At 46.2% G+C, this 15,638-nt stretch overlaps 1 protein-coding gene across 1 annotated transcript; it reads right to left on the bottom strand.

The window, feature by feature from the left end:
- Nucleotides 1-5,785: 5,785 nt before the first annotated feature.
- On the bottom strand, nucleotides 5,786-15,389 carry LOC132584702 (vomeronasal type-2 receptor 26-like). The gene is made up of 4 exons (XM_060256596.1): nucleotides 15,099-15,389; nucleotides 9,637-9,864; nucleotides 6,833-6,959; nucleotides 5,786-6,684 (listed from the first exon to the last, which is right to left on the bottom strand). Exons 1-4 carry the CDS (start codon nucleotides 15,387-15,389, stop codon nucleotides 5,786-5,788), a joined length of 1,545 nt encoding a protein of 514 aa, XP_060112579.1.
- Between the last annotated feature and the right edge of the window lie 249 nt (nucleotides 15,390-15,638).

The raw sequence follows: 15,638 nt of genomic DNA, 5'->3' as shown, positions 1-15,638 counted from the left end.
ATGCTCTACCACTGAGCCACTGTCCCTCTCCTAGGAATGACTGCAACCCACCTCAAGGGTTCCCTCCCAGCACTCCCTTACAATCAATGTGGTGGAAGGAGGGTTAGACTGAAGGAGACGGCCCTCTGCACACAAGGAAGGAGGTCCACCCCAACCACTAGCCCAGCAGGCTCAAACTCACGTGGCCAGAAACTAAAGGAAAAAACGGGGGGGGGGGGGGGTTATGGGATTACCTACCCGCAGGGCTCAACCACTAAGAGGCCGGGTGCTTCACCCACCCAACTCCGAGTGAGGAAGGCCCCAATAGGCAGCAGAAACCCCTTTCTGTAGGCCCCAACCATGAGGCTACTGCGTAGTACTGGCCCAGCGCTTGCGACTACCAATGCTAAAGAACGCTGCGCTCCTTACAGGGCAGCGTGGCCGGCCTGAAGCCCAGCCCTGCAAAGCCCCAGCGCCGCGCTGGCCTCTACTCGGGCCTCTACCTGGCCCACCAGACTTTTCCCCCACACGGCCTCGCTCTGACTAACGCCCGCGCCCCACGCAGCCCAAAGGGCTTACAGCGCAAGCCCCCCCTGGCCCAGACCTCCCAGGCCCCCGAAGACGCTGCGCAAAACTCAGCCTCGCAGCGCCGATCCGCTGGCCGCACGCGCCGCCCGCCGCCGAAGCTGGGGCCGCGCCCAACCGCTCCAACACAGGTCCCTTGCTCCCTGAAGTATTCAGCCTCGCAGCGCCGATCAGCTGACGCGCGTGCCGCCCGACCAGGGAAGGACCGAAGGGACCAGCTGACCAACCGCTCCTCGCTCAGGCCCTCGCCGCGACGCTCCCGACGCACGAGGCTCTCGTCCAGAGAGCCAAACAAAACTGCGTAGATTGGAGGGCGGGAACCGAGGCTTATAAAGCCCCGATTCCCCGCCCCAGCAAAACACCCGTATATCGGGTGATGCTGCTCCTCCCTCCTTCCGGGAGGGGCAAAGACGGCCCCCAGCCTCAATTACTGCAGGCAGGTTCGGCTGGGTAAGGGCCGGACCTTTTTCGAGTAGGAATGCACAGGAACTTGTGTAAGGGTGTGTGGCCTAATATGTAAATAAGCTCCTGCTGAGCTTTTTCTACAAAAAAAGCCCTTCACAAAATGGTGGTGACATCAGCGGGTGTGGTCTAATATGTAAATGAGTTCCTGCTGGGCTTTTTCTACAACAAAAGCCCTGAATGTAGTGATTAAGTGTGCAGACTCTTATCTGGGAGAACCAGGTTTGATTGCCCACTCCTCCACATGCAACTTCTATAATGGTCTTGGGTCAGCCATAGCTGTTGCAGAGGTTGTCCTTGAAATGGCAGCTGTTGTGAGAGCCCTCTCAGCCCCATCCACCTCACAGGGTATCTGTTGTGGGGAAAGAAGATAAAGGAGATTGTAATCTGCTCTGAGACTCTGATTCAGAGAGAAGGGCAGGGAAATTTGCATACATTGAGGGTGGAAAATCCTGGCAGTTTGCAGCTGATTTAAGGGAACCCCATAGGGTTTTCTGGGCAAGACACAAATAAAAGTATTTTTCCATTGCCTGCCTTTGAAGAAGAAGAAGAAGAACTGCAGATTTATACCCTGCCCTTCTCTCTGAATCAGAGACTCAGAGCAAACTTTTTTATCTTCTTCCCACACAACAGACCTTCTTTAGGTCTCGGTATTCTTTCGGGATGGCCCCCACCTCCTCAAGAGTGAGGCACAGTCTCTCGTTCTGGGGTGGTGCCTTCGGGCCCCATTCTGTCCTCCAGTGGTGGTGCTCGCATCGCCAGTCCGGGAAGCGCACTATCTGCTCTGCCCATCGTATGTCTGGCTGGTGCTTCGCGAGCCACCCTGCCCCCACTACTATGTCGAATGAACAGGAGGGGGCTATTATGAAAGTCTCTACCCCCCAGTGGTCCTCTGTCCCCATAGGGGTCGCCTGGGTTTCTTGTGTGCAGGGCTCCCCCTTCATTACTGTTCCGTCCATTTGCTCAAATTGGATCGGATGTGGTAGGGGGGACCGAGCCAGCCCCAATGCTTCCACTAGTCTTGGGGTGATAATGTCTCGAGTGCACCCGGAGTCTATTAGGGCTCGGGTGTGCATGAAGTGCTTAAGGTTGGGGTTTAGCAGGGTCACTGCCATAAACAATAGCCCCCCAGTAGTTCTCACCATCAGTAGTGCCGTCAACTCCCGGACCTGCTTTGCGGCACCAATTAAAGCAGGTCGCTGTCGTTTCCCGCCGACTCTTGGTCCCAGGACTCCTCTCCCGATTCTTCCGTGATGGTAATATCCTCGTCAGTCGTCATCGAAGTGGTGACGGCACCCCGATTGGGTTTCTTTGGGCGCCCTGCTGCCTTCTTTGGGGTAGCCGTGGCTGGCTTGGGTGGCGGGGGAGTTGACGCCGGCTTTGTAGGGCAGTTAGCCGCTAGGTGCCCGGGGTCCCCGCATCTGAAGCACTTACGTCCCGCTCCGGCGGGAAGCGGTGTCGTGGGTGGGCGCTTTCCGTCGGCCTTGCTGGTGGTGGGGCTTGGCTTCCCTGTCTTCTTGCCTTGCTGCTGCTGGCGGCGCATTCCGACGTGTTGCATGTCGGTCTCCACTTCTCCCGCCAGTTGAATCCACCCCACTAGCGTGTCGGGGCGGCCTTGATGGTAACAATGATCGAGGATGCTCGCGTTCAGCCCGTTCTTGAACGCGGTGCACTTCATCACCTCGTTCCATCCCCTCACGGCCGCGCAGTGCCCCATGAACTCGGTGGCGTACTCGCGGGTCATGCGGCTCCCTTGCTCGATTCTTTGCAGGGCCTGGATGGCCTTTTCTTCCCGTAGGGGGTCCCCGTACTGTCTCAGCATAGCCTGCAGGAAGTCTGCGACTGTGGCTAGTTCAGGCTTGCGAGCGACGAACAGCCCCACATACCACTTCCTCGCGGCCCCTTTTAGTTGGGAGGAGATGTGGTCGACCCGGCTGGCCTCTGTGGGGTAACTCGCTCCCCAGTGCGTGAAAAAATTGTTGCACTGGATGGTGAAGTATTCCACCTCGTCTCCGTCCCCATCGAACGTAATCTTCAGCTCTCGTGCTCCGTGCCCCTCCGCGCCTGCGGGTCCTGGGATCGCCGGGGCTCCAGGGCCGGCCGGCGGCGCCGGCAGTGCCGGGGCTGCTGGGGGAGCCGGAACGGCGGGGCCCACCGGGACTGCTGGGACGGGGGCTGGCGGGGCCGGCGGAGGTGGTACGGCCGGGCCCCCTCCACCCCCGTCACCTGGGCCAGCAGGTATCGGTGGCGCTGGGATGGCGGGTGGTGCCACCGGCGCCGCGGGTATGGCCCTCTGCAGCGCCTGGATCTGGTCGCGGATTGCGCCCATGTTCTGTTGCATTTCTTCGGCCATCTGCACCCGGGACATGTGGACCTGGTTGTGGATGTCCCTCACCCAATCGAACAACTCGTTGCGCAGTGCTCGGATCAGGTCCCCGGTTCCGTGACTCGTACCGTCGCCCTCTTCTCCTCCTTCTCCCGCGCCGTCGCCTCCGGTACCCGTGGCCAGGGCTTGGTAGTGCAGCTCCGCCGCGTCCATTGCAGCCGTGTACTTTCGCGGGCTCCAACTCCGCGAGGGGAATGCGTCCGTGGAGAAGGGTGCGGGGACTTTGAGTTTGCGCCTCGTCCCCGTCACCTTCGGGTCTAACGGTTCTTCTTCTGTGGGAGTGTTGGGATCTCCGGTATCTGGAGCCTTTGCCGCCATTCGGCCAGGTTGCCAGTTCAGATAAGCCCCAGAATAAAGGGATTACTGTTATAATGTCAGAACTGGGATGAACTTCAAGCGATTCCAAGTCTTGTTTCAAAGCATGGATTCTTCATCGAAGGACTACAGCACTGGAGTTACAAAATAACAGTAATGCCAGGTCTGGCATTTGGTTACATTTTATGCATCTGGGGAGGGTACCATAAAACCATCTTTCACACAGTCCCCAGACATTAGTCTCTTTCCCAAGCTCTGTTATCAGTGAAAAGGATGCCCTCCCGGAGTGAAGGCCAAACGGCCCAGCTTCAAAGGGCACCTGGAGATGTTACACAGAGACTATCAGTCACGCTCGGGTGACCACAACATACCAGCATACCAATCATTTATGTTAGTTATACAGCTTTCTATTTTGTTAGGCTACATCATGGAGTCAGTTAGGCTAACAGTACATAGGAAAGTTACAAGTTCTGACACCCGCCCCCTCCCCAGGCCACACTTGAGTGTTGGTGCTGGGTCATAGGAGACCATGAAGAATGATGTGAGAGGGAAGCCAGAATTAGTGGAGCAAGCAGGAAGCAGAGATTCTAGAATCTTCAAAGTCCAATATGACCAAGGACCTACCTATCTAAAGGACTGCCTTTCCCCATATATACTCCAGAAAGCAATGCATTCAGGAGCCCAAAATCTGTTATCCATCCCTGGACCAAAGGAGGCCAGACTAAGCTCTACACGGGCTAGGGCCTTCTCAGTGGCAGCATCGACACTATGGAATGCTCTCCCAGAGACCATAAGGGCCCTGCGGGACCTCTCCCAATTCCACAGGGCCTTTAAAACCAAACTCTTTCAACAGGCCTACAACAACTAATGGGGGAGGAGGCTGTCACTGCTATGCCACTGAGCAATATTATCTATAAGATCTCTAACAGACTAACAGAAGAACTAAGAACTGAGATATCCATATAAATCACCTGTGGTAACAAGATCTTTTTCATAGCACCATATTCTGGTTTTTTAAATTGTCTATATATGGTTTTTTAAATCTTTTTACAACTGTAATTTTGAAACATTTTATTATGATTGTTAGCCACCCAAAGTCCGCTTGTGGAGTGCGCGGCATATAAACCTTAAATAAACAAATAGAATGCATGCATAGATCCATGTTTGAATCCATTGTCCGTAGCTCCAGTAATAGCAGCAATAAGAGAAGACTGATGAAGGGTTAAGAACTGCAAAACCGTAAAGTATCCAGGAAATACAGTCTTTGTTCTCTCAGTGTGAAGTGTTTGGCAGAACGATGCCTCTAACTCCACCCAAGCTTCGGATTTCAAGAAGCAGCCGAAGGCAGTGCCCAACAGAATTGAGACACTGGCCATTTTCCCACAGAGCTTACCGCGGAGCGACGTCCCTCTTCACCGCCCAGCATCTGCGCGGATTTCCCACCAACTGCTCCGCAGAACCAGGAAGTGCCGGACCTTTTGTGTCGCAGATGTAAACAGCTAAAAAACAGTTTACGTTAGCGACGCAAAAGCCGCAGCTCTTCCTGGTTATGTGGAGCAGTTGGTGGGAAATCCACATAGATGCTGCGCGGTGAAGAGGGACGTCGCTTCGCAGTAAGCTCTGTGGGAAAACGGCCACTGAAAATACTGATTGGGGGACACTATAGAAAGTATGCGTTCTATTTGCTTGCTACATATATTTGTCACTATATGTTTATTGCACTGGACAGTTTATTTACACACATTCCTGTATGAGTGTATCAATCCAACTGGTGAAGTTATTGTATTCTCCACTGTACACTGGTACCTGTGTTGTTGTAAGAATTAGTGGAAATGGTTTGATTGTCTTTATATAACATATTAATCAAAAAGCAAGAACAGAATTATTATCATTTTTTCCCTTTCTAAAATGTTATACTATTTTATCATATGTTGCCTTTGGACATCTGAATATGTGGAACTGAAAGAAGTTATAAGAGAGCCAAAGTAAGTCCTAGAGTAGGATCACTGTTATTCTGAAAAAGGCACGGAGAGAGATAGAGAAATAGGCTATAGATTCTTACTTTTTTTGCATGAGGTGACCCTTTGTATTGAGTTCAGGCCTCAGCACAATTATATAAAACTTGGGGGAAAAGATCCAAGCCAGTAAGCCAGCACTGGAGACCAAGATGGAGAAGATCTCCACGGCCACCATCTGTTTCCCTTTGGTACTCAAGTAGGTTGGAACAAAACACAACCAAACACTGCAAAACATCAACATGCTGAAGGTGATCGATTTGGCTTCGTTAAAACTATCTGGTAACTTCCGGGCAAGAAAGGCCACAAGCAAGCTTATGAGGGACAGAAGTCCTATGTAGCCAAGGACGATATAAAACATAATGGCAGAACTTTCATTGCATTCTACTATAATCTCTGCAATCAGTGAGTGAGAGTCAGTATCTGGAAAGGGGGGAGAGGTTCCAAGCCACATTGTACAAATACTTACTTGAACAAGGGAGCAAGAGATGACAGTGAAGCTGGCCAATCTTTTGCCCACCCACTTCCTCATGCTGGACCCTGGTTTGGTGACCATGAAAGCTACAATCACAGTGATGGTTTTGGCCAGAACACAAGACACAGCCACTGAGAAGATGATACCAAAAGCAGCCTGTCGGAGGAAGCAGGTCACCTTGCTTGGTTTTCCAAGAAAGAGCAAAGAGCAGAGGAAGCAGAAAAGGAGGGAGATCAGAAGAGTGTAGGTGATATCTGTGTTGTTGGCTTTGACAATGGGGGTATCCCTGTGCTTAATGAAAGTTCCTAGGATTAAGGTTGTGGTCAGGGACAAAGAAAGAGCAAGTAAAACCAGACTTATCCCTAGAGGTTCTTCAAAAGACAGGAAGCTTATAATTTTGGGAATGCATCCATCCTGGTTCTTGCTTGGATATTGATCATCTGGACATCTGAAACAGTCATCCATGTCTGAAAAGAAAGAGGAGCGGAGCCATCTCTGTGTGTGAACTGTGACAACGCTATATGTTTTAATAGAAATGATGATAAATTATCATTTTATTAAATGGATTTCTATATTAATTCTCAATACTTGGGAAATCCAATTTAGATCAACTACCTTTGTTGCTGGAGAACTTGCCTTCTGGGCAAGGAGAACAATCATAGCAGCAAAATGCCTCTTCTTCCTTCATTTGCTTGTGGTAACCAGGGGAGCATGGATCATTGCACAGAGAAAGGGGAACCACCTATGGCAGTATATGAGATGTGTCAAGGAAGGGAGAAATTATGTATTGCACACACACATACACAGGTATGCACACATACACGTGCACATTTCAGGTAGACAGTCAAAGCTGAAGAAAGCAGAACATTATCCAAGCAACCACCAGCTTGTATTTGCCCCCCCAGTTGGAATGAAGAGGCAGACACAAGTGTTGGGTTTTAAACCGGGCCGCTTTATTAAACAATTAACAACTGTAACTGGCAGGGGGTGAAAAACCAGACCAGACAAGCCCTGGGGTCAACACCTGGACCCCGCTTTGTCCAAAGGGCCACTCTGCCCCCAGCACAAGCCCGCCGTATTCGGGTTGTAGCTGAGCGGCCAGGCCTCCAGCCATCACCATCCGGGCTGGCATCGATCCCCATGGAAAGATCCACCCAGGTGAGGCTCCCTGTGATCTGCATTCCCCGCACTGAGCCGTGTAGCCCATCTACGGTTCCTGCAGACCACCGCACCAACGGTGCTAGGCCATAGGTGCTCCCCTGGAAAACCCTGTGGCCAAACCTCCTCCAGCCTGCGACCAAAAGAAATAACACTAGCAATCCTAACCTAATAGGCAGTACAAGGTAGGCAAAAAACACCCCCACATGAGCCAATTATGTGGAAGTGAAAAAATTCCTACCTGGCCCCTAATAAGGCAACCGGCATACACCTGTACTGCCACAAGGGGAGGGTGGGCGGGCAGAGAGCCAAAGGAACAGCGTGCAGAGTAAGCGGGAGCCGGGGCTTATACAGCCCCGGCTCCGCACCCAAGACAAGCACCCGTATATCGGGTGATGTCGCCCCTCCCTCCTTCCAGGGAGGCAAAGATGGCCCCCAGCCTAAGCGCCGGCAAGCCGGCTTGGCTGGGGAGGGGCCGAACCTTTCTGATAGGAGCAGATAATATTTTTTGTCATTTTTTGCTTGGATGTGTAGAGGTTGGATTCCAGAGAAAATTATTTGCTTATTCAACTCATTGCCTCATTCCAAAGCAAAAGGAATGATCTGGGCCAGTTGTGACACCTGAATAACTTTAGTAAGGCTGTCGAGAACCAATTTACCACTTTATGAGAAAGGATGCTGGAGGAGATAGACCATTGGTTGTATATGTATGGTTCTTCTTATGCTCTCACCAAATCTACCCAATTTTAAGTGTTTTAAAACAATTTTATTTGGTAACATATGGTAACAAATTATATTTCTTGCATCATTAGTAACTTCTTTTATCTATCCCATATGTTACTTTCTACCCACCCCTCCCCCCATTACTTGACCCCCGCCGGTGTTATTTACTTAAAGTACTAATGTTTAAAAGTACCCTTAACTAATAAAACCAAAAATTAATATTCTTCTTTTTTCTAAGACTTAATCATTATCAAAAATTGTCCAAAGTCCTTTTATTTTCCACTCTTTTTCTACATATCTTCTGAACTTTTTCTACTCCTCAAATCTACCCAATTTTAAGACTGGTAAGGAAATTCTATAGCAATGATCCTTTTCTCCAAATGCTATTGAGGACAGAGATTTTCAGGTAGGAAAACTGTGAGGACTTGTGGAGGCATCTCATTTCCCCTCCCTTACTCTTTTCTCTTCTCCTTCACTGAAAGCCCCCATAACATCTGTGTTTTTCTGCTTTCTTATTTCCTTCCCAACCATCACCCAACTTATCTATCTGCCCCTCCACCCCATCTTCAGTTTTCTCTCCTTCTGGCACCATTTCCTGGGAAAACTGTGTGCGGTTACAGCTGCTAGGTTGGACTATGCCTAGCTAAACAGGGGGAAACTGCACAACAAAGGGTGAGGGACAGCTATACCCCCTGTATCCCCCTCAATACTATTCTTTCCTTCCTACTGACATAGTTTCCATATCATCACCTCTTCTTGCTTGTTTTTTTTCCCTTGCCACCCACCCAACAAACTTCTATCCCCATTTCTGAGCTATATGTATTATTCACATCATTTCTTATTTCCCTTTCTCCACAATGGGGATCCAAAGTACTTTATATCACAACAACACTATTAGGTAGTTGTGGCTGAGAGAGAGAATGATGATCCAAGGTCATTTGACAAATGCCCATACCAAATTGTGGAAGTGAATTTGGGTTTTCTAGATCATAGTATGAAACTCTAATGTGGATGTGGGTGGGAAGCCACTGGCCAACCAGAAGGAGTCCAGGTGCTCTTAATTGTCAGTCCTTATCCTTTCTGCAAGGAAAATTAGGCTGGGAATGTCTAAATTGTTCAAAGTTACCCAGTGGCTTTCCAGGACTGAAAAGGATATGAAGTCCTTCTTTGGTATTCTAACCACTAGACAACACAGGATTTCATGAGATGGCTGCTCTTGAGTAGTAGCAATAAGCCATGCTTAGGTAAGTAGCAAGGTTAGTTTATAGCAAGTTAGTTTGTAGCCTGCAGGTTTAACAAACCTGGAGCTGTACTCAGGTTTGTGTCCACAGGTTTAACCATTTTGAGAATAAGTCAAATTGATGACACTTTAATGTAACATTTCTTACTAGTTCTTGAACGCAGCAATTGACTCTCACTTTATTAAGGAACCCAACCCTTCATGAAAAGGTCAAGGAATTCTGGGGGGAAAAAGAGGTCCTGAATTTTATTCCATCTCAAGAAGGATGTGGTCCCTAAGGCTAGCTGGCCACCCATACCTCATTAAAATGTTTGTTCCAAACAATCATATTCTCATGAATGATGAATCCTTTTCCTTCAAGAGTCTCTTCATCCACTCTTCCGACTTTTACTCGATGAAAGGATTTGTTTGGGAAGATAACCATGTTCACAATGTCAAACCCAGTTTCCATTTCCTTATTCTTATTAAAGGAGATGGTTTCTCCGGCTGAATTATTAAAGGAAAGGCCTTGAAGAAAAGAGTGGAGCTAGTTGAAAGAGGGGAAAAAAAAGAACAAAGGATATTTCAAATCAGGGTCCAATTCCATGATGGACAGATTACACAGCAGGAAGAAGAATCACAAGAATTGCTGTTACATTTCTGCATCATTCCATAGTACTGACCAGTGTTGCCTCTAAGCTGAGTTAGTGTGAGCTAGCTCACAATTTTTTAGCCTCTGGTTCACACATTTTTGTCTTTGGTCAGGAGAAATGGTCCAAGAGCAAGCTAATTTCTGCAGTAGCTCACAACTTTAATGCTCACATGACTCCACAGCTTAGGGGGAGTATTGGAACTGACACGTTCAGACTGTTAAATGTTTTCCCTCATTGATACAGCTGATGCACTGTTCCCCCAATAGATTTAGCCTGAAAAAGCAGCTCTATTCCATGGCTGAAAAATCTAGTGCATTCCTACTTTTTTCAGTCCTGGAAAGCCACTGGGTGACCTTGAACAATTTAGACCTTCCCAGCCTAATTTTTGCTCACATGTCTCCACAGCTTAGAGGGAGTATTGGAACTGACACGTTCAGACTGTAAAATGTTTTTTCATCAAACCAATAGATTTAGTCTGAAAAAGCAGCTCTATTCCATGGCTGAAAAATCTAGTGCATTCCTACTTTTTAAAAAATGAATTATAGGATAGCGTCTGTACTTACAATACTTGGTCATTACAATGTTCACAAACTAAATTTATCAAGTTATTGCCTTAAACCAATGTTGTTGATCAATAAATTATTTTATTTATACATGTCTTTGTTTGTCATAGCCTGTATTTTTCACTGAGGCTTCACAAGATGGATTGCATAATTTAAAACAATACAATAACAGCAGTCTATGTAAAATTGTCAATATAATAAAATGAAACTGCAAAATTGCAATAATGCATTAAACTGTAAGTGATCAGCAATGAAATATAATGCATACAACAAACAATAAATATAACATGGTTACTGTATTTAGGAAACTATGGAACAGTATGGTGTACAAAAGAAGTATAGTAATGGAAATCACTGTGGGCGTTTTCGCACTCACCTCCAGCCGGCGCGACCCCCCTCTTCACGCCGCAGGATCTGCGCGGATTTCGCACAAGAAGCACCCGAGCAGCCTTTTGCGCCGGCGACTTCCGTCGCAAAACCCGCTCAAACGAAAACGTTTGAGCGGCTTTTGCGACGGAAGTCGCCGGCGCAAAAGGCTGCTCCGACGCTTCTTGTGCGAAATCCGCGCAGATCCTGCGGCGTGAAGAGCGGGGTCGCGCCGGCTGGAGGTGAGTGCGAAAACGCCCTGTAAATTTCACAGATGTTAGCTATGATTCTATTCTTTTTATACAGCTGTGCAACAGCGTCATGTAGAAAATGTTCAAGGCAATATATTTCATTGCGCAGAATTACCTTCCAAGGCTGCCTGGCTGGATACACATCTCTTTTGCCACCTCCTGTTGCTCTGTAGTTGGGGCTAGATGATGAGTACATGGCATGTAGAGCCAATGCCACAGCATAGACAGCATTATAGATACTGTAACTGTGGCCTAACATGCACATTTCAAAAATATGCCCAGGAAGTTTCTCCAGTCTCTCCTCCCCAGTACACATTTCATCTACCTTGATTGGCTGCTCAGAATCTGGAAGGGTACAGTGAAATGATTGCTCCCAGAACACCTTGAGAAAATCATTGCTTTTTGTCCAATGAGGGTTGATGTTCTGAAGAAACTTCTTGAATCCAAGAAGCTCATTGGTGCAAACTGTGAAGGCGAGAGCACCTCGAAACATGTAGAAACTCAAGATATTTAGTGTGCTGGTCTGTATGAAATCAACTTGAGCTGTCATAATCCAGACTTTTCTGTATAAAGGATTTTCTTCATATCCAGGATCTCCTAGAAACATTGCAGTATTCATTTCTATTATGGTCATAGATTCACCATAGATGATAAAAGCATTGGCTTTGCTCTGTGTCAAAGGATGATATACTTTTGAGATTAAGACATTCAAATCACCCACAGTATCCCATCTGGACTGGTTAGGGATATTTTCTGTGAAGTCCAAACAAATTCTATTCTGAATAAACAAAGTCTCTATGGCTTGCAAGAAATGTTCTCCACTGTGATCATCTACCACAAACAAGCCAACCCATGTCCATCCAAAATGGAGAAGCAATTGAACAATCCCCTTATACTGTGGGGTTTCATTTGGGACCATGCGGTAAAAGGAAAGGACCTCTGTCACATCTCTCTCCTTAGGTGCAAATGAGCTATAAGTGAGCTAAAAGAAAATGTACATATATTTTAGAAATGAATTGCAGGAATATGGTGCATTTTGATGAAAATGTTGAACAGAAAGAATTTGCCAAAATGTTAAAGGCATTTTCCCATTCTGTATCTTCCTGTTTTCTATTAACCTCTAACTTTGAGTTTGTTCTACAAACACCAACAAAGTCTTTATCATTACAGCTGTCAGAATTCTCCCTCTTTCACGTTAAAAACATGGAGGTCTTGGTTGGAAGGAGCGATAGTTCCATTTGAAATATGGACAGATCATAAAAACCTAGAAGCACTAACAGGGTGCAGAAAACTGACTGATAAATAAATTAGGTGGGCGGGGTTCTTCACCAAATTCGACTTTAAGCTAAAACACATCCCTGGGTCTAAGAACTTTCTAGTGGATGCCTGATCAAGATTTCCTCAGCACAATAGCCAAAGAGAGGAAGTGGTCGATTCTCTCCTCTCCCCCAGCCAGTTGAGGGGGGCCGTAAGTATGCGTTCAAAAGCAAAGTGCGAGAAGGTGGAAGAAAAATGGAGGGGAGAGAAACTGATCACTGAGGTAGAGAAAGAAGGAGATGCCATACCCGAAGGAGTAAAAAAAAGGTGAAGGGGGGTTCTGGTACAAGGACGGTAAACTCTATGTGCCGGAAAGCCTTAGTTTTGTCATGACAGCAAACTCTCTGGGCATTTTGGGTATGTCAAGACCCTGCATTTAGTGAATAGACAATTTTGGTGGCCGTTCATGAAAAGAGATATTTCATATGTTGCCTCCTGCCCAATATGTTTAATGGCTAAAAGAAGGGGAGGAAAAATCCCCGGGTTGTTACAACCTTTGGAGACAGCCACCAGACGATAGTCTATTGTCTCGTTGGATTTCATTGTAGAACTGCCCGCTTCGCAAGGAAAAAACTGTAATTCTGGTAGTAGTGGACACCTTTTCTAAACAAGCCCATTTCATTCCTTGTGCACAAATACCCACGGCTAAAAAATTGGCGCAGCTATTTTTCCAACCCGTGGTGAAACTACACTCATTCCTGGACAAGCTAATTAGTGACCGGGGCATTCAGTTCATTACCAACTTCTGGTGAGAGTTTTGTAAACTGACTAGGATTGAACAGAGGCTGAGTTCCGCGTACCACCCCCAGACGGATGGACAGACGGAGAGGGTGAACGCCTTGCTAGAACAATATTTAAGGTGTTTTGTGAATTATCAACAGTCAAATTGGGCAGACCTACTGTTTGCTGAGTATGGATACAATAACAGTATGCATAGTTCTACCAAATCCTCCCCCTTTTTGGATACGAGGGGAAACCATTTCCTCTGTTGCCCGGGGGAGTGATGCTGGATGTGTCATCATCTTTTGAACAGTGGTGGGGAAAATTGGGGAAAGTTTGGAACAATATCCAAGAGAACCTGGAAGTGGCAAAAGAAACTTACAAAAAACATTATGACAAATGCCATTTACCCGCTTGGGATTTTAAAGTGGGAGATACAGTGTTTCTGTCAACCAAGAACTTGCCTTTACCACAACCCTCTAAAAACCTGGCATACAAGTTCTTGGGACCGTTCCATATTAAATGCATAATCAGTAAAGTGATCGTAGAACTCAAATTACCTAAACTGTTTAGTAAGATACACCCCATCTTTCATTGCAGCTTATTCCAGAGGGACCCTATGTCTTGGCATCCCCGACCTCAAGTTCCAGAACCTATTCCAGTTGAAGATCAGAATCACCATGAAGTAAAAGAAACCTTAGATGCTAAACTGAAGCGGGGTGTATTGTATTTTCTGATTAGATGGAAACATTTTTCTGTAGCCCACAATGAGTGGGTCGATAGCTCAAATGTAAGAGAACCAGAGCTGATTAAAATTCTATGCCAAACCGCGAAAAAAGTCTTGGAGGGGCAGTATGTCAAGCATGCATATTTCTGTGTGCCATGATGGTTCCTTAGATGAAGAGCAGATCACCAACTGCTTCTGCTCCCCCCTTCCTTTACAACCTAGGGGCAAGTAATAAATCCATCTGGCCCAAGGATGTTTATGCTAGCCTGGGTGGTAACAGTGTGATGTGCCTCTCCCCCAGATTCACACAGACAGGTCTTATCTGGTCTCAGAGAAGTGTGAGAAAGGGAGATGTTTTTAATAGCTTACATTCCTTAGTAATAAAAAGATACTATGTAGTAATCTTTGAACCCTTGACTCAAACTGCATCTGCATGATACCCTTCGAAACTACCCTATAAAGTAACTATGTAAGCCTGTGTACGTTATTACTTCCAAGGATTCTGTCCTTGGTAAAGCTTTTGCATTTCTACAATAAAGCAACTTTTGATTCAACAACAAAAAACTAATTATTGAGAAATATCGATGCTTGACACTCCAGGAAAGAAAAGTGGTGGTTTGTCAAATCATACATTTATACATGCACATATCCAACCTTCCTCTAAGTTACAGGAGCTTGAAAAAAAGACTGAGATACACAGTACCCTCATTCCTTTTGGGTATCAAATTATGAGAGATACAGATGGGCTTTTTCAAGAGCAAAACTCAATGCATTTTTATGCAGCAGCACTGCTACTGTTCAAGAAATGTGTTTGAGTCTATTACACATACTGTACACTCTTACACCATGAATAATATCGAGAAGAAAGACTCCAAATACTTATCCCATTACTCTCCAGATGTAAGCCACTACTCTGCAGATATACCTGTTAGAAGATAGTCAGAAATTTGTATCTTACACGGTAGCAAAATTTTGTGAACTAGAGACTGTCTGATTATGGAAATTCTGAATGCTGAAAAATGAATCAGAGTTTTAAAAATCTCCTTTTTATGTGTCATTCTACTTTTTATGTGCCAATTTAAAAAAAAAAGTGTCCTTTTATCTGTTTTTATCCTTGTTGATCTTTTGACCAAATTAAACTTGATTGATTGAGTACCCAACGCATTCATATATACATATCCAACCTGTGGAATCTTGTAGAGGTCTAAGATGTCTGCTATATGAAATGAGACAGCAGGATCAAGTCCACCAACAATGGCTACCACATTTCTCTGGGAATTACATTTGTAATTAGCGAAAAAAATATGTGATTTGAAGAGCAGGTCCAGAGTGGTCCGGTAGGTCATCCGTGCATCATAGTAGCTGTCAGAGATATGGAATCCGAGGGTAAAGTTTGGCAGGATCTGGGGATTCTCGTTGATGTCATTTACAGCAAAAACCAAGGCGAGGACATGTTGATAGAACTTAGTCACCATTCTGTAAAAAAAAAAGCAACATTCTCTATTATAAGATAATTCTACAACATCCTGTTCCATTTTAAAATCATTCTGGACCATTCTGTGTTTGACTCAGTTTCTTCTGTGCGATTTCATTCACGTATATTTCTGTTTCTCATATAAGAAACATCTTGCTAACATGGATAATACAGTTGTAATCGATGTTCCCTCTAAGCTATGGAGTCTTGTGAGCAAAGATTCCACTATGTAAGCTACTGGCATTAAAGG

This window comes from Heteronotia binoei, chromosome 15 (genome assembly GCF_032191835.1).
Source record: "Heteronotia binoei isolate CCM8104 ecotype False Entrance Well chromosome 15, APGP_CSIRO_Hbin_v1, whole genome shotgun sequence".
NCBI lineage: Eukaryota > Metazoa > Chordata > Lepidosauria > Squamata > Gekkonidae > Heteronotia > Heteronotia binoei.
Note: the sequence above shows the minus strand (reverse complement) of the source record. Positions and strands in the feature narration are given on the sequence as shown.

Excerpts from the sequence above, each read along its gene's own strand:
- LOC132584702 (XM_060256596.1), bottom strand. The coding sequence starts at position 15,389 with ATGGTGACTAAGTTCTATCAACATGTCCTCGCCTTGGTTTTTGCTGTA. Across the intron at positions 6,960-9,636 it reads GGAACAAACATTTTAATGAG|GTGGTTCCCCTTTCTCTGTG; the intron begins GTATGGGTGGCC and ends ATACTGCCATAG. Across the intron at positions 6,685-6,832 it reads CAAGTTCTCCAGCAACAAAG|ACATGGATGACTGTTTCAGA; the intron begins GTAGTTGATCTA and ends CTTTCTTTTCAG.